This window comes from Lithobates pipiens, unplaced genomic scaffold, assembly GCF_037356315.1.
Source record: "Lithobates pipiens isolate NorthernLeopardFrog02 unplaced genomic scaffold, aLitPip1_a1.2 Scaffold_18, whole genome shotgun sequence".
In the NCBI taxonomy this organism is placed as follows: Eukaryota; Metazoa; Chordata; class Amphibia; order Anura; family Ranidae; genus Lithobates; species Lithobates pipiens.
This window is the reverse complement of record NW_027507758.1, coordinates 531,834,744-531,853,071: the sequence shown is the minus strand read 5'-3', so window position 1 is coordinate 531,853,071 and position 18,328 is coordinate 531,834,744. Positions and strand designations below refer to the sequence as shown.

Sequence of the window (18,328 nt, the reverse complement as noted above, 5' to 3'; positions counted from 1 at the left end):
CCTCTGATGACATTTTCTCTCTCCATCTTTCAGTGCACGTTTAGAAGATAGCCCTTGGGTAAAACTGGTAAAGGCAATGCTTTCCAGCTGCGAGACCAAGTGCAGAGAAGAAACAGCAGCCGAAATTTTGAAGTTGTGCCGCTCCTTCTACGGCTCCAGACATGCTTTCTCCGCTGAGGTGAGCAAGTTTTACCATTAGACAATTCTGCTACAACTAAGCGCCTACTCCTGGGGGGGGGGGGGGTGTATTCCTGTCTCCTCACCAATTTTTCTATACAGAACACTCAACTTTTATGTTTTCCTGTACAACTTTATTTTTTTGCATAAACAAATCCTAATGATAATACCTACCAACCTTAAGGCTAGGTTCACACTATTGCGATGCGGGAACGCCGCGAATCCGCGGCGTTTTCCCGCATCGCATACCTCCCGCCGGCAGTTCACACTGCCCTATGCGGACGGCTGGGGGTGTCAATGTTATGTTAATGACACCCCCAGATCCGTCGGCATATCGCAGTGCGATCTGCCGACTCGCACAGGAATCGGATCGCATGGTGTGAACCCCCATGCGATCCGATTCCGTTGCGGACCCAAAAAAGGGTCCTGTGCGAGTTTGCTGCGGGACAGCTGCGAGTTCAGCCATACTATCTGTATGGCTGAACTCGCAGTGCTACGGAGATCGGATGTGATTTGCTGTGCGAATCACATCCGGATCTCCCCCCGCAGCAGTGTGAACCCAGCCTAAATCTTAAATCTTCAGGCAGATATAAAACACTGATAGTTGTGTAAAGCGCAATAATCCTCCCTAGGTGTTCAATTTACACTGAAAAGATTTTAAGAGGATTCCTGTATTCCGAAGAACAAGCTGTTTGTTTTCACAAATCTTTTTCAAACTGAGTCCTGAACTAAAGGGTCAATGTTCAGTGTAACCTACTTGTGCTTCTCATTGTTGTAATGAGGAAAGTTGCAGTGTCTGCATCCTTTTGGAAGTAGGTATCCCCTAGGGCAGTGATGACGAACCTTGGCACCTCAGATGTTTTGAAACTATCCCATGATGCTCAGCTACACTGCAAAGTGCATGAGCATCATGGGAAATGTAGTTCCAAAACATCTGGGGTGAACATTTTTATAAAATCACAGTGATTTCCAATTGAAATGGAAAGGTCATTTATATTAACACTAAATTACAAAATGGCAGGCATAGTGATATATATATATTTATTTATTTATTTTCTTTTAGGAAAGTGCGGTTTTTCATTCAAATATCTTAAATTCGTTTTTTAGATACAGATAGTAGAAATACCTTTTTTTATCTTGGCTTCTGCACTGCAGGGCTCAGGTAGAGATTGGTTTAATATTGCACTGTAGTCAGTGTGCCATTGCTTTATACAGTGTTACAACGGTGAATGTTAAAATAAAACAAAATTGCACTCACAAAAGTCGCTTAAAACAGGCATATAGCAAGCTTCATGTGCAGCTGCCAGTGCTTAGTCAAGTCCCGACAGAGACCGTTGACATGAAAGGAACGCTGTGGAAGCCAGGGATCCGGGCCTACTGCCAAGGTAGATGCGAGAAAAGAGCTGTCAGATTCCAGACTGTGTAGTCTCCATTGTCAGCCAAGAGCTCCACGTGGAGCTTGTTATATGCCTGTTTTAAGCAGCTTTTGTGAGTGCAATTTTATTGTGGCTACAGAGTCTGGCATCTTATAGCTCCTTTCTAGATTCTCCCACGGTTCTCTGGTGGCTTGCCTGGATCCCTGGCTTCCACAGCTCCTATCAGCTGTCTCTGTCTTGCCAGTTTCTGTCGGGACTGGACAGTGAAAAATTTTAGCTGGATACCCGCACTCCAAAGTATTCGACTTTTTTGCAAAAATATGATTAAAATCATAGCATCCAGGCTAGTGTATAGACTAACAGCACAGCCGCTGACATGTTTCACACCAAACATGGTGCTTAGTCATAACTAATGTGCAGAATATACATACAAAGCTATATACACACCCATACAATTAAAGAAATGAATAAAATACGTGTTTAACTCAATAGCAATGGAGGAGGCACCTGTAAACATCCAAAGTCCAAAGATTAACACTTAAATGGATAGAAAAAAGTCCTTTTACACATAAATTAAGTTGACATATTGAAAACATACACAATAGTGATAAACGGCATGACAAATCCTATCTTTAGAGAGAAGGAGGTACGACCTAAAGAAAAACTAAAAAAACATACATAAATATATTTTTCATTTTGTATGTAAAAAATCACATGCATTGGCAAACACACAGAGGAAGAAAAAACAAAACTCCCATTGTGTTTATATGCCAGTGCATGGTGCTCACTAAATATCAGAATTGCCAAAAAAAAATATTCCCTGAAAAAGACATACCAAAAAAGAAGAGTTACATTAAAGAAAGATTTTCTGAAATCTCATTGCTAGATGTATCAATAAACCTTCTCCTTTGATACAATGTGAGCTTGTTACAGTATATGTCTGTTTTAAGTGACTTTTGCAAGTGAAATTTTTATTTTTTTTGTCACTGCTGAATAAATCCTGTTGCACCATGTGTGCTTTTGCGCCTCTTTCTCCTCTTCTTCTGCTGCAGCTTTCGGGTTCCTAGCCTGTCCAAAAAGGCAGCTTAACTCCAGCTAGCTGTGTCAGCACAGCAAGAGACTATCTACTAATTGATTTTAGACCAGACGTCCGGGGTTATATATTTTATATATATATATATATATATATATATATATATATATCACAAGCATTTATATAAAATGACAAAGATATATGCGTCTGTGTATGTATGTATATATATATATATATATATATATATATATATATATATATATATGATATACATGCATATATCTTTGTACCTACTCGCATCTGATGTCAATATAGTCCTTGAAACCATCGCAGCCAAAGGTGGAAGCAAACACTCTCCCTTTCCAATTGCAGATGTCACACCTAATAGAGAGGCAAATGTCTCAGTTTCCCAGCCAATGACGATCCATGGTTTGGAATGTAGGTATGACTTGACTTGCCTGTCAAGGTGAGTGCAATGACATCACTGGAAGAGAAACCAGAAAAAGTGTGCAGGGACAGGTTTGCTGTGAAGTGACCACACACTCGGTGTTCTATCAGTATGTACACAGTGAGGTGTCACCAGCTGTGTTTTACAATGACAGAGCACTCATACTGCACATGGCACAGGTTCTAACCTCTACTATGTCACAAGCAAAATCTATAAGAAGCGGTCTAAGTAATGTTTCATGCTTTACTTGTTTTTTTCTGTAATAAATGAGCAGAGCAGCTTGGTGACCTGGTTGCTAAATACACAATGAAAAAGCATGCTCCTGTAGGCAAGCTCCCTGTGCTCGGTTGACAGCACCGTGGTTCACCTGATTTGACTTATAATGCTAGCTTTGTATCTCTTGGTCTACCTTGAAATGTCAAGTTTTGCTGATTAGAATGGTGCAGGATGTTTACATAGCTGCAGGAACTTGTAAGTTGCTGTATTTTGCACATCATAGCAGCTTTGTTCATGCCCAGGAAGTAACAAAAATGTAGGGCCCTACTACTAGTAGATACATTAACACTACTCCTTTGTGCTATCAGTATTCAGGATAAAGCAGCCATATTGCATGGGGAACACTGATGAAAAGAGGTAGTGGCTGCACGGGTAACCACTAGCCATTTTAACTGCTAGAAAACCTTTTATTTTCTAGACTGCCTCTTACACACTGTGTGTTATTTATGTGTTGTCATGTTCACCTACAAATCAAATCTATCTTAGCTGATAGAATTGTCTATCTGCATCTCTTGAAAGCATTTTTAGCGCAATTTGCTTCTTTTTATAGCTCTCTTCTTCATTTATGATTGTGATGGCTTTTCACACTGTGTACTGTATCAAAATGTTACTTGAAAATTGCTCTCTCGCTCAGCGCAGGTTCTATGCACCCTGGCGAATTTACGGCCCGGCACATTGTATCCATGGCAATGGATGGCGCTGCTTCTCGTCTCATCAAGAAATACAGCTTTGCATCCATCCAGTGTGCAGCAATTTGACTGCCGGAGTATAATATATTGTGGATGGAAATTTAAGCGCCGACTGCTGGGTTTCTGCTGCCGTTAGATGTGACAGGCAGGAAGAAATCCATTTAAAACCAACCTTCCCCATCTCCTCATAGTTATAGCATTGATATCTGTCATTGAGATCGACTGACAGGCGTGCACTTTGACATTGCGTAACTGGCTAAACAAACCATGACTTCTTCTCATGTTTGCCTGGAAAGAAATAAAATCGGTGCATGCTGCAAATCTCATTTTTGTTCTTTTCAGGTGTAATAACCTTGTCACCACTGTTATGTACAATGAAGAGATTGTTTTCATGGCTTTTCTCTTATGTTTCCCTTTAGTTGCGCTTTCCCTCTCAAATGGGCCTTTTTATCCTGTGGCATTACAGAGGGGTTTTTGTATGTCTACACTTCAATAAAAAACTGTTTCTCACAGCTGTTTCTTAAAGGCCAACTCTTCCTTTTACGCTCCAGAGAGACTAGTGAAGAGATTTCCTGTAGCTGTTTGTCTCCCTTTTATTCTTTTTTTTTTTTGGGGGGGGGAGGGGGGGTGCCTTTAAGCATATATATATCTATATATATATATATATATATATATATATGTGTGTGTTTGTGCACTAAATTCCAGCAGCAGTTTGTCAGCTAGATATCAGGTCGGGTGCAATACTAGTTTTCCCACTAGATGGCGATGGTGTCATAGGTCGGTAAGGTTGTAGCATACCTGGCATTATGTTTCCATCCCTCACATGCTGGAGGAGCCGCTGGCAGCCGGCCGCAAAGACAGTGATGGACATTGCGGGAGCGCACACGTGGAGTGTGCAAGTGTGCACGTGATACAGTGGGCGTGCACGTGGCATGCTGCATGACAATTTTATTAAAGGAAGACAGTTCCTTGCATGTGGAGCTCCTGTGAGGCAGCTGGAAGGGACACAGAGCAGGTTTCCTATCTGGGCACGTCATTCTTGGGTATATGGACACAGGTATTGCAGGCACTGCTGTCTGGGTTGTTAACTAAAGGTTAGCTGAGGATGCTGGATCATAGCTTTGCTAAGGGATAACCATGCAAGGGCTTTTTACCTCAAATTTATGTCTTAAATTTAAAAGTAAGCAATCTCTTGTAAAAAGAGCGAAAATATGTCAGAAAAAGGAGCTGGAGAGGGGGGGCACAGCAGGCAGGATTAAAGGATCCTAGTCCTGCTTCTACGGTGCTAACTTCCCCTGAAAGACCAGAGACGACTGGCCAGTCTGAGCCATTGCGCTTGTCAGGCATTGTTGCTATTTCTAGTGCCTTGGCCTCAGCCTACTTCACAAAGGACAACTTGGCATCAGCCGTAGCTGGCCTAGTGGGTAAAATAGCCAGTAAGTTTGCCTTGGTGTCACAAGGGAGGGAAAAAATATTCCATCTCCCTCTCATGAGCCCCCTGGGTTGGAACCAGAGTGGGCAGAGGATGTGGAAGAGGTAGCTTTAAATAAACTGCAAGAAGGTAAGGCTGAGGACTCAACTTCAAGGGAGTCAGGTGCTGAGGAACCATTCTCAGCCTCTCAATTCAAGAGATTGTTGATCCAGTCTCTCACAGAGATGGTCAGGTCTGGGTTTAAGCTACCTCCAGTAAAGGTTTTGGAGCCACTCTTTTTCCTCTTTAGGCTCGTTGCGTCCTCCACAGAGTTATCAGGCCTTCCCTTCACACTCGCTACTTTGTGCCTCCTAAAAGGTTCTCTCTGTTGTATTCAATGGAGGAAAATTTTACAAAGAAATGGAGTATGCCAATGATGGCTGCTGCTTTTTCATTGTTAAAAATGTAACCTGCCCAGTAGAAAATGCCCAGGTTTTTAAAGATCCAGCAGACAAAAAGTTTAAACCTTTGCTAAAGGCTTCATTTGTGGTTGCCGGATCAGCAGTACAACCAGTGGTGGCAGCAACAGGAATATGTCAATCTTTAAAAGACCAGTCTAAATGGTTGGTTAACAATTTTACCTCATGCCTTGTGCTTTGCAGTAGATGCCCTTAAGGACTCTATTCAGCAGGTTTCAGGTTTTGTACTTTTTGCACATGCGCAGAATTTTGTGGCTAAAGAATTGCTCTGCATAATTGTCCTGCAGAAAGTTACTGACTAGTCTCCCCTTCCATGGGTAACGCCTATTTGGCCAAGATTTGGATAAGTATATCCAAAAGATTTCAGGGGGGAAATTGTGCGCTCCTGTCAGTTAAAAGAAAGAATAAACGTCCTTCTTTTAAGTTTTCTAATGCCCTGTACACACGGTCAGACATTCCAACGACAAAAGGCGTCAGATTTTTTCAGACGGATTTTGGCCCAAACTTGTCTTGCATACACACGGTCGCACAAAGTTGTCGGAAAATCAGATCGTTCAGAACGAGGTGACGTAAACCACGTACGACAGGACTTTAAAGAGGGCAGTAGCTAATAGCTTTCGTCTCGTAATTTATTCTGAGCATGCGTGGCACTATGTCTGTCAAAATTGTCTACATATGATCGGAATTTAAATGATTGGATTTTGTTGACGTAAAATTTTAGATCCGAGTCTCAAATTTTGTGTGTCGGATATTCAGACAGAAAAAGTCAGATGGAGCCCACACACACAATTGGATTTTCCGACAACACGATCCGATCACACATTTTCCGTCGGAAAATCCGACAGTGGGTACAGGGCATAACAATCCTGTACCTAGTACCTCTGCTTCTAGGTAGTATCAAGGGCCTCAGCCATTGGGTTCTAGAGGTAGACCTCATGGACAGGGGCAGAAGAAACCCCGGGTCCAGAGGCCTGCCAAGCCAGCCTCTAAATTTACTTTATAAAGGGGTACCCCCACTCATACGTGTGGGGGGAAGACTTCTACAGTTCTCAGAAGCTTGGAAGGAGGTGATTCAGAACAGGTGGGTCATTTCCACAGTGACAGAGGACTACAGACTAGAGTTCCAGGTATTGCTTCTCTCTTGGTTTTTGATGTCCAACATCCCCAGTGATCTGGGACCATTTAAGGTTGCAAGGGGTCATTGTAGAAGTTAAGGCCAAAGAAAAGTTTAAGGGTTTCTACTCAAACCTGTTCACAGTTCCAAAACCAGACAGAGATGTGAGACCTATTCTGGATCTCAAAGCTCTGAATCTGTTTCTAAACGTTTGATCCTTTTGCATTGACTTAATTTGTTTAGTTGTGGCCTCTCTGTCGGGAGGAGAATTTTTATTATTCATAGACATCATGGATGCATATCTGCATGTGCCAATTTTCAGGCTTCATCAAGGGTTTCTGCGTTTTGCAGTGGAGGAGCGTCATTGTAAGTTTGTGGCCTTGCCATTCAGCCTAGCCACGGCTCCTCGGTTGTTCACAAAAGATTTGGCCCCACTATTGGCGATGCTAAAATCTCAGGGAATATTGGTAGTAGGATATCTGGACAACCTATTACTCAAGGATCGGTCAGGGTTCGGTATCGTTAGCGGTTCAGTTCTTGGAATCCCTCGGTTGGTGCCATGAGGGAACTTGTCTGGACCCTATGTCGAAAGGGGTACCCCTCTATATGTCTTTGCATGTGGGTGCTGGGCAAGATGGTCTCCTTATTCGAGGCAGTCCCTTATGCACAGTTTCATTCCAGACCATTGAAGACCAATATTCTTTCGACTTAGAATAAGAAAATCCAAGCTTTGGGTTATCACATGTTTCTGTCCCCAAGAGTGAGACAGGATCTCAGTTGGTGGTTGTTACCCAGGAATTTGAAGAAAGGCAACTCCTGTCTGCCAGTAACCTGGAAAGTAGTGATCACCGATGCCAGTCTCACAGGCTGGGGGTGGTTCAAGAAGAAGCCACTGTCCAGGGGAAGTGGAAAAGGGCTACCAGATTGCTGGGTTGCCCCGTCAGAATCCAATCCGACAATGCTACTGTGGTGGCCTATATCAACCACCAAGGGGGCACCAGGAGTCAGACAGCCCAGAAGGAAGTGAGTTATTCTGACATGGGGAGAAAGATATGTGCCATTTCTATTGGCAGTATTTATCCCGGGAGTGGACAACTGGCAGGCAGACTTTCTAAGTCACCAGCAGTTGTTTCCAGGGCAATGGTCCCTGCATCCCGAGATCTTTTTTATCAATTTGCAAACAGACATAGATCTCTCAGCATCCAGGCTCAACAACAAGCTGGACAGGTTTGTGTACAGGATTAGGGATCCGACCACAATCGGGACAGATGCGTTCGTGATCCCTTTGAATCCATTCTCCCTGATATGTGCTTTTCCTCCAATTCAGCTTCTGCGCAGGATACAGGACAAAGAAAAGCCTGTAAAACTGGTAGCCCTGGCCTGGCACAGGAGGGTTTGGTACGCAGTGATTGTAAAGTTGGCAGTAGCGAGGTCATGATTTTTTTCCACATTGTCTGGACCTGCTTTCTTAAGGTCCAAAATTCCATCCTGCTTTACAGTCACTAAATTTGATGATGTGGCTATTGAAGCCAGGATCTTGACTGACCGAGGGGTCTCTGGTTCAGTGCTTGCTACTCTGTTAAACGCTAGGAAGCCAGTTTCTAGAAATATCTACTACAGAGTCTGGAAGTCTTTCATTTCTTGGTGTGAAGCCACAAAGTGGCATTTCCGCAAATATGTTATTGGCAAGATTCTTGCCTTTTTACAATTGGGGGTTTAAATTAAGCTGGCATGGAGAATGATTAAAGTTCAGTTTTTTTGCACCTTATCCATTTTCTTTCAGAGACCGATTGCATCCCATTCATTAGTGCGAGCCTTTCTGCAAGGAGTGATTCTAATGGTTCTGCCGGTCAGGCAACCCTTGTGATTTAAATCGCTTACTATCTGTCTTACAGAAGCAACCTTTTGAGCCTATTTGGTGTATTCCTCTGGTTCTTTTAACAAGGAAATACATTTTTTGGGTCGCTGTAACTTTGGCTAGGAGGGTGTCGATGTTGGCAGCTCTTTCTTGTCAAGAACCATTTTTGATCCTACACCAAGACAGGGTGATGTTGTGACTCCACCCAACTTTTTTGTCCAAGGTGGTTTCCAGTTTTCATTTAAATCAAGATATCACACTACCTTGTTTGTTTTTTTTTTTTTTTTTTTAATCGCAGAGGAAAAGTTGTTACATTCTCTAGATGTAGTACGGGCAGTCAAAGTCTATTTAAAAATGGCAGCTAGATTTGTAAAACCGATTCTTGATTTGTGCTGCCAGCGCGGCTCAGGAAAGGGCAGGGATCAGGATTAACCATTTCCCAGTGGATCTGACAGATTATTGTTCAGGCATGTTGTTTAAAGGGAAAGGCCCCACCCTTTTGGGTAAAGGCACACTCTACCAGGAGGATAAATGACTCATGGGCAGTGCATCATCAAGTGTCTGTGGCTCAGATTTGCAAGGTCTACTTGGTCCTCAGTGCATACCTTCACAAAGTTTTATCAGGTGGATGGTAGGGTTCAAAATGGGGCTGAGTTTGGCCGCAGCATGCTGCAAGTGGCAGTATAGGTCTTTTGGTCTGAAGACGGTCTTTGTGATTACTGTCTCCCTCCCCTCAAGGGCATTGCTTTAGGACATCCCAGATAGTATTTTTTGGGCTGCTCTGTGTCCTGTGATGTACAATAAAGGAAATTGGAATTTTCCTACATCTTACCCTTAAAATCATTTTCCTGGAGTGCATCACAGTGCACAGAGCCCGCTGCTCTTTTCTGGGATCTTCATTGCTTGCTACAAAACTGACTTACTTTGATTATGGTATGAGTTATATAGAGGGGGACTTCCTGTCTTTGATTCCTGATTTGCCAGTGTCCATTCACCTATAGGTGGTGTATAACCCAGATAGTAATTATTATGGCTGCCCTGTGTCCTGTGATGTACTCCCAGGAAAAGTATTTTACAGGTAAGATGTAGGAAAAATTAAATTTTCTCCACAAACAAGTCAAAAACAGGTTGATGCAGCTTAGAAGTTGGTCAAATTCAGGTAACATAGGCACATTTCAATGAACCATAAACGGGTGTCAAATGAAAGCAGAATACCCCTGAAAGCATGTTGCACTGGGCCTTAAGTGTTATTCATTTGGGGTTTAGATCCACTCTAATGCACAAACTACGCATCATCATATTGGGGTTTATAATTCAAGGAAATTATTAATAACCAGATCCCATTCACACCCCTAATATTGTATTGCACTGAATTGCAAAGTTTCTCCCTTGTTACTGTATGTGGTAGCATTTAGATTTATAAATAATTTCATCAAAAAAACACAATCGACATTTTTACACATACCTTGGACCAGCCTTATTCAACCAGGGTGCCTTGAGGTTTCTTCAGGTGCACCTTGGCAAAATGCTTAAAAATTGCCAAAAAACTGTATACAAGCCGACATGTGGATGAGAGCTGCCTTTTTAACCACTTGCTTACTGGGCACTTAAACACCCTTCCTGCCCAGACCAATTTTCAGCTTTCGGTGCTCTCACAATTTGAATGACAATTACTCAGTCATGCAACACTGTACCCAAATGAATTTTTTTGTCCTTCTTTTCCCACAAATAAAGCTTTCTTTTGGTGGTATTTGATCACCTCTGGGGTTTTTATTTTTTGCGCTATAAATGAAAAAAGACCGAAAATTTTGAAAAAAAACGCATATTTCTTTGTTTCTGTGACAGAATTATGCAAATTATTAATTTTTCTTCATAAATTTTGGCCACAATTTATACTGCTACATATATTTGGTAAAAATAACCCAAATTAGTGGATATTATTTGGTCTTTGTGAAAGTTAGAGAGTCTACAAGGTGTGGTGCGAATCGCACAAAATTGATCACATCTGATGTACTGGTGGCCTATCTCGCTTATTGTGACCCGAACAAGTCAGGAAAGTACAAATACCCCCCAAATGACCCCTTTTTGGAAAGTAGACATTCCAAAGTATTTAGTAAGAGGCATAGTGAGCTTTTTGATGTTGTCATTTTTTTCCCACAATTTTTTGCAAAATTAAGATTTTTCATTTTTTTTTCTCCACAAAATTGTCATTGTAATAGGTTATTTCTCTCACATGGCATGTGTATACCACAAATTACACCCCCCAAAAAATTCTGCTACTCCTCCTGAGTATTACAATACCACGTGTGTGGGACTTTTTCACAGCCTGGCCACATAGAGAGGCCCAACATGCAGGTAGCACCATCATGTGTTCTAGGAACATAAATTACACATCTAACTTGTTGACTATTTATTACACTTTTGAAGCACCAGGACAATGACACGTGACACTGATGACAGATGGCACTGATACGTGGCACTGATGACAGATGGCACTAATATGTGGCACAGATGGCACTAATATGTGGCACTGATGACACGTAGCACTTATACGTGGCACTGATGACACGTGGCACTAATACGTGCCACCGATGACAGATGGCACTAATACATGGCACCGATGACGCGTGACACTGATGACAGATGGCACTGATAAGTGGCATTGATGACACTTGACACTGATAACAGATGGCACGTGACACTGACAGGTGGCACTGATGACAAATGGCACTGATACGTGGCACTGATGACAGATGGCACTAATACGTGGCACTGATGACAGATGGCACTATGTGGCACTGATGACAGATGGCACTATGTGGCACTGATGACAGATGGCACTTATATGTGGCACTGATGACAGATGGCACTGGGGACAAATGGCACTGACAACAGGTGGCACTGGGGGCAGGTAGCACTGGGGTGGATGGCACTGGGGGCAGGTAACACTGGGGTGGATGGCACTGGGGTGGATGGCACTGGGGGGAGGATGGCACTGCTGGGGGAGGATGGCACTATTTTTTTTTTTACTTTTTTTTTATTTTTATTTTTTTACTCGAGGCAGAACGGCTGCGTGAGGAGGGAGAGCGGCGCTGAGAGATGATCTCATATGTTTACATATGAGATCATCTCCCATTGGACACGCCGATCACGCTGTAAACGGCCGCTGTGATTGGCCGTTTACAGCGATCTGTGTTTGCCTGTCCCCGGGGGACACGGCGAACACAGAACTTCCGCGATGCACACCCACGGCGGCGCGCATTGCGGAAGTAAACATCAGGACGTCCAGGGACAACCACCCGGGCGAACGCGCCTGCTCTACGGCCGTCATTCGGCTATAGGGCGGGCGCGAGGTGGTTAATTACACAAAACCACAGGTTTTTATTGTGCACCATTACAACCTTCTAGCTGCCGGCATCCTAATGACTAATGGCACCACCAGTCACTGTGGAGGATGTCAGTCGCTTGCATAGCATCCTTGTTTGACTTTCCCCTGCCCCTCTCCATCAGCTTTGGGGTCACATTAATTGACTGATGGAGAAGAGAAACATTGGAATACTAGTCAGAACCAGTTTGCAAAAGTGTATTTGCTTTGGAAGAATAAATCCCCTTTAGGGCCAGTTCACACCAGATGCAGTTCTGTGCACTTTTTTTCTGCTCTAAGGGCCAATTCACACCATAGAAACGCAGTCCGTATGCGCTCCAGATGCTTTTTTGTATGCGCATTTTTGATGCGTTCCAGTGCCTTTTTGGTGCATTTTTGATGCGTTCCAGTGCATTTCCCCCCCCCCTTTTTTTTTCCTTAACCTTAAATAATATGGGTGTTCCAGTGCATTTTTGGTGCATTCCTGTGAGTGTTTGATGCTTTTTACAGCGTTCCAGTACAGTCCAGTGCAGGAAAAATGCGACATGTTCTACTTTTTTTTCTGGAACTGGAACGCACTGGAACTGCAAGCACTGGTGTGAACTATGCCATTGAAAATCATATAACCTACTTTCTATGGCTTTTTGATGCAGAAAAAAAATGCACTGGACTGCATGTGGTTTGAACTAGCCCTTAACGTTGGGTGTCCTACTTGTGTGGATCTTGCTGCATTATGTAAAACTATTAGAATAGTTTTTATATTTTAGAATGGGGTAGCTCGAGACTGTCCATAATTTTCAAAAGGCTGCCTCGAGATTGTCCATAATTTGTACAGGTTGCCTTTACTGAAAAAAGGTTGAAAAACAGTGCCTTGGATCATATAAAAAACTATCTGCATTGTGCTGTTAAGTTACCTGCCAAGTCTTTCTCCCAGTAGAACAGAATCACTAAACTGATTTGGCTATCCTCATCTGAACATTACTTAGGTTTCCGGATTTATAGGAATATATATCTATATCCAAATATATTATTAAAAATGTGACAGTTTGTAAAGTATCAGCTTTATTAAACCAAATAGACAGGGACTTTATCCAGTGCTGTGTCATCAACAAGATTTATTAGAAATGGAATCCAGCGGGGACCTCTTTAGATTCTACATGAAATAGTGCGATGTTTGCCCAGAACCAGATATAGGCTAAAATAGAAGGATATGCAACTTTGTCTGCTCGTCATCATTTATCTAGTTAAAGGTTTTGTAAACCCTCATATTTTTTTTTAATTAACAAACATGTCATACTTTCCCGACTGTGCAGTTCATTTTGCACAGAGTGGCCCCTAACCCCCTCTTCTGGGGTCCCACAGTGGCACTGGTGGCTCCTCCCTGCATCAAGTTTCCATGTTGAAGAAGAACTCTCCTTTGTGGACACCCGTGCGGGCGCACTCCCGAGTCACGCATCTGTTTCCATACACACAGAATGCAGGACTCGGCCCCGCCCCTAGTGCCATGTCATTGAATTTGATTGACAGCAGTGGGAGCCAATGGCTGCACTGCTATCAATCTATCCAATCGGGACAGGAGACACCATCTACAAATGGTTTGCTCATTTCCGGACAGAAGATGACAGCATCCAGGTAAGCAAAACGGGGGGCAGGGGGGCTGCAGCACTAAAAAAGTTTTTTTAGAATGCATTAAGGTGAAAAACCATGAGGATTTAAAACCCCTTTAAGCTGTTGACAGACTGTTGTCTTAAAATCCTACCATTAGTACTCTCCTTTTGACAATTGTTGTCCAACGTTCGGCCAACAAATGTTGGATGGCAGGCTAGTAAATTTTTGATAAACAAGGGTTTGACGTCAGATTTTCTTATGGTTAGTATACAAATCCATCTCACAAAAGTCGAAAGTACAAACACGCATGCTCGGAATCAATGCTCACCAAACACAAAATTAGCAGAAGGGGCCCAAAGGGTGGCGCTCAAGAGCTGCAATTCCTCGTAGTGTGTCACTACGTTTGTGTTTGTTGCACAACAGTTGTGTACCATTAGTATGCAAGATAAGGTCCTGGCACAATCCCTTAAGACAAAAATCAGGCGTTCGGTTGGCCAACAATCGTACAGTGTGTGCGAGGCTTTAGTTCACCAACTCAATAAAGCTTGGTTGTTGAGTAAAAAAAAAAAAGTTCACCCTTTCAAAAATAGCGAAAAGGTGAACTTACAACACACACACACACACACACACCTTCATAAGCGATTAGCTCTCAGTGCCCACGCTGTCTGGGCTATCCTTGCCCTTTTCCCCCTTCTTTCTGTAGGGCTTCCAGATGGATCAGAATGATTCTGATTGGTCAGCACCTGCACATGGCAACTTTGACAAATTAGAATTGCTCTGATCTGTCCCTGAATCCCTACAGACGAAGGGAAAGAAGAGTGAGGATTCCAAATCCATAGATCACTACATCGGATGCATGGGCACTGACGGCTAATAACCCACAAAGGTATGTGCAGCAGAGACCAGGAGCTCCCTAGTTGCTATTAAGCCAATGGCTGCCAGCTTTATAGCGACAGGTGATTTATCACCAGGCACATTAATCTGACAGCCAAAAGATTCCCAAGCTGACAGCTGAAAGTAAGCAAAAGGGTAGGGATGCTGAATGACATATATTTTTTCAAATATAGCAATTGTCATATTTGGACAGTGTTGTTACCAGCACCCCCTTATCCTCGTATTTATACTATTCATTTTCAGCTTGCTTGTGTTGTGGACCATTATGTTGTGCCATCAAATGTATGTCTAAAACAGCAAAGTAGAGCAAATTGGAATTATGTTCTTATGTACTGATTCTATCTGTTTTGGAATGCCTTTACTTGGCTTAGCTCCCTAAACATTGCATATACTGTAGCTGTAGGCACTGTGGAGTAATTCACCCTCAAACATTACAGCAGAAAGTAGTTCAACATTAAAGTAAAACTGAAGGCAAAACTTTTAAGGAGGGTTATGACCCATGGGACTGTAGACAGCAAATGGAGCACAGAATAAAGACAAGAACTAAATGGAGGTAAAATGTCCACGGCCTCTTTATTATTGGTATATATTTAAACATAACAGTTCAATAATAAATACTGCTGTTATAATCAAATAATAGTAAGCTTACTCATAACAGACCAGTAAAAGAACAACCCAGCAAGTACGACTCGGGTTGCCATACATCAAAACTATTTTCATTAACTGTCCCCCACAAGCCAGAATTTGTTTACAAAACAAACCTGGCCCATCCCCCCCGCACCGTGGCCAGCTCCACCATGTTTTGCAGGTTATTATTAAAAATGTCAAGACCAATGTCCAATAAATGGATTCCATCCTCTCTATAAAGTCTACAGTGCCTTGCGAAAGTATTCGGCCCCCTTGAACTTTTCAAACTTTTGCCACATTTCAAGCTTCAAACATAAAGATATCAAATTTTAATTTTTTGTGAAGAATCACCAACAAGTGGGACACAATTGTGAAGTGGAACGAAATCTATTGGATATTTTAAACTTTTTTAGCAAATAAAAAACTGAAAAGTGGTGCGTGCAAAATTATTCGGCCCCTTTATTTTCAGTGCAGCAAACTCACTCCAGAAGTTCAGCAAAGATCTCTGAATGATCCAATGTTGTCCTAAATGACTGATGGTGATAAATAGAATCCACCTGTGTGTAATCAAGTCTCTGTATAAATGCACCTGCTCTGTGATAGTCTCAGGGTTCTGTTGAAAGCGCAGAGAGCATCATGAAGACCAAGGAACACACCAGGCAGGTCCGTAATACTGTTGTGGAGAAGTTTAAATCCGGATTTGGATACAAAAAGATTTCCCAAGCTTTAAACATCCCAAGGAGCACTGTGCAAGCGATCATTTTGAAATGGAAGGAGTATCAGACCACTGCAAATCTACCAAGACCTGGCCGTCCCTCTAAACTTTCAGCTCAGACCAGGATAAGACTGATCAGAGATGCAGCCAAGAGGCCCATGATCACTCTGGATGAACTGCAGAGAACTACAGCTGAGGTGGGAGAGTCTGTCCATAGGACAACAATCAGTCGTACACTGCACAAATCTGGCCTTTATGGAAGAGTGGCAAGAAGAAAGCCATTTCTCAAAGATATCCATAAAAAGTCTTGTCTAAAGTTTGCCACAAGCCCACCTGGGAGACACACCAAACATGTGGAAGAAGGTGCTCTGGTCAGATGAAACCAAAATCAAACTTTTTGCCCACAATGCAAAACTATATGTTTGGCGTAAAAGCAACACAGCTCATCACCCTCAACACACCATCCCCACTGTCAAACATGGTGGTGGCAGCATCATGGTTTGGGCCTGCTTTTCTTCAGCAGGGACAGGGAAGATGGTTAAAATTGAGGGGAAGATCGATGCAGCCAAGTACGGGACCATTCTGGATGAAAACCTGTTGGAGTCTGCAAAAGACCTGAAACTGGGACGGAGATTTATCTTCCAATGATCCCAAACATACAGCAAAATCTACTAAGGAATGGTTCACAAATAAACTTATCCAGGTGTTAGAATGGCCAAGTCAAAGTCCAGACCTGAATCCAATCGAGAATCTGTGGAAAGAGCTGAAAACTGCTGTTCACAAACGCTCTCCATCCAACCTCACTGAGCTCGAGCTGTTTTGCAAGGAAGAATGGGCAAGAATTTCAGTCTCTCGATGTGCAAAACTGATAGAGACATACCCCAAGTGACTTGCAGCTGTAATCGCAGCAAAAGGTGGCTCTACAAAGTATTAACGCAAGGGGGCCGAATAATTTTGCACGCCCCACTTTTCATTCTTTTATTAGTTAAAAAAAAATTCAAAAATCCAATAGATTTCGTTCCACTTCACAATTGTGTCCCACTTGTTGGTGATTCTTCACAAACAATAAAAATGTTATATCTTTATGTTTGAAGCCTGAAATGTGGCAAAAGGTTGAAAAGTTCAAGGGGGCCGAATACTTTCGCAAGGCACTGTACATGCCGGAAGGAAAATGTAGGTTAAACATTTTCAATTGCCTTATTTATTCTTCTCCTGACTTTCTCCAAGGGGGTGTTGAACCAAACGGGGCACAATTTCGTAAAAAAACGAAATCGTATTAGGAAATGTGATCGATCATATCTTGCGTCCTCACCTTCCTAATGTAATTTCCTCCTAAATGAAGAATTAAAACATCAGGTGTAGGCAAGGATTGAAACATGTTACCCAACTAAAAAAATATTTACCACCGCATACCCTGTATACCATATACAATATTCACAAGAGAAGGGTTAAAATTCAAGCTTTTGGAATAACTGCATCGCAAAACTCTCCTTTAAGCCCAAAACAAGAAAGAGTGTCCAACCATCCAAACGGATAGAAATTGACCTGAAATCAGAAATGATAGGGCGGATATACAATTTATATGCATCAGACTGCCACCTCCCAATTTTTTTTTTTTTTTATAATACTGACATCCAAACCTAATCTAGTGGTTTCCGTGGCATCCCCAATATGGAAAGAATGTGAAGATATTTGCATTTTGTCCAATTTCAGAATAGACAGCATTCAGTTGGAACCTAGTTAAAGGTGCCCCGTTACTGCGAATAAACAATAAATCATTCAGAGTGGGTCTGAACTGCATAAAACCAACCAGTAAAGCAACTGGACAAATTTGGGAACCTTGAAAAGAATTCAAATGTAACCAAGAGCCCTTAGCGGCTTTAGATTTAGGTATAAAAATTCGAAGGATGCCCTTATGTAAAAAAAAATTACTAAATAATATCCCCGATTTTTTTTATAACTATTGGGGTTACCACTTCAGAAATTCTCAAAGCTCCAAAAAATAGAATAGGAAAAAATGCCTGGAATGAACTTGCCTCATAAGGGGAAAAGCAAACTGAATTGGCTGCTCTACAAACTAAGACTAATGCCCTTTACAGACAACCGGTTTTCCCGTCGGAATAAACGCTAAAGGTTTTTCCGATGGAATTCAGCTGAAACTGTCATGTGTACACACAATCACACCAAATTCTGACCGTCAAGAACGCGGTGATGTATAACACATATGACAGGACTAGAAAAAGGAAGTTCAATAGCCAG

General features: G+C 42.3%; 1 protein-coding gene across 2 annotated transcripts in view; it reads left to right on the top strand.

The window, feature by feature from the left end:
- NBAS (NBAS subunit of NRZ tethering complex) overlaps positions 1-18,328 on the top strand; it is a 1,050,553-nt gene that overhangs the window by 956,883 nt on the left and 75,342 nt on the right. For both annotated transcript variants that reach the window (XM_077488811.1, XM_077488809.1), the window contains one exon: positions 34-178. In XM_077488811.1, coding sequence (XP_077344937.1) covers positions 34-178 — 145 coding nt within the window. The remainder of the gene's footprint in view (positions 1-33; positions 179-18,328) is intronic.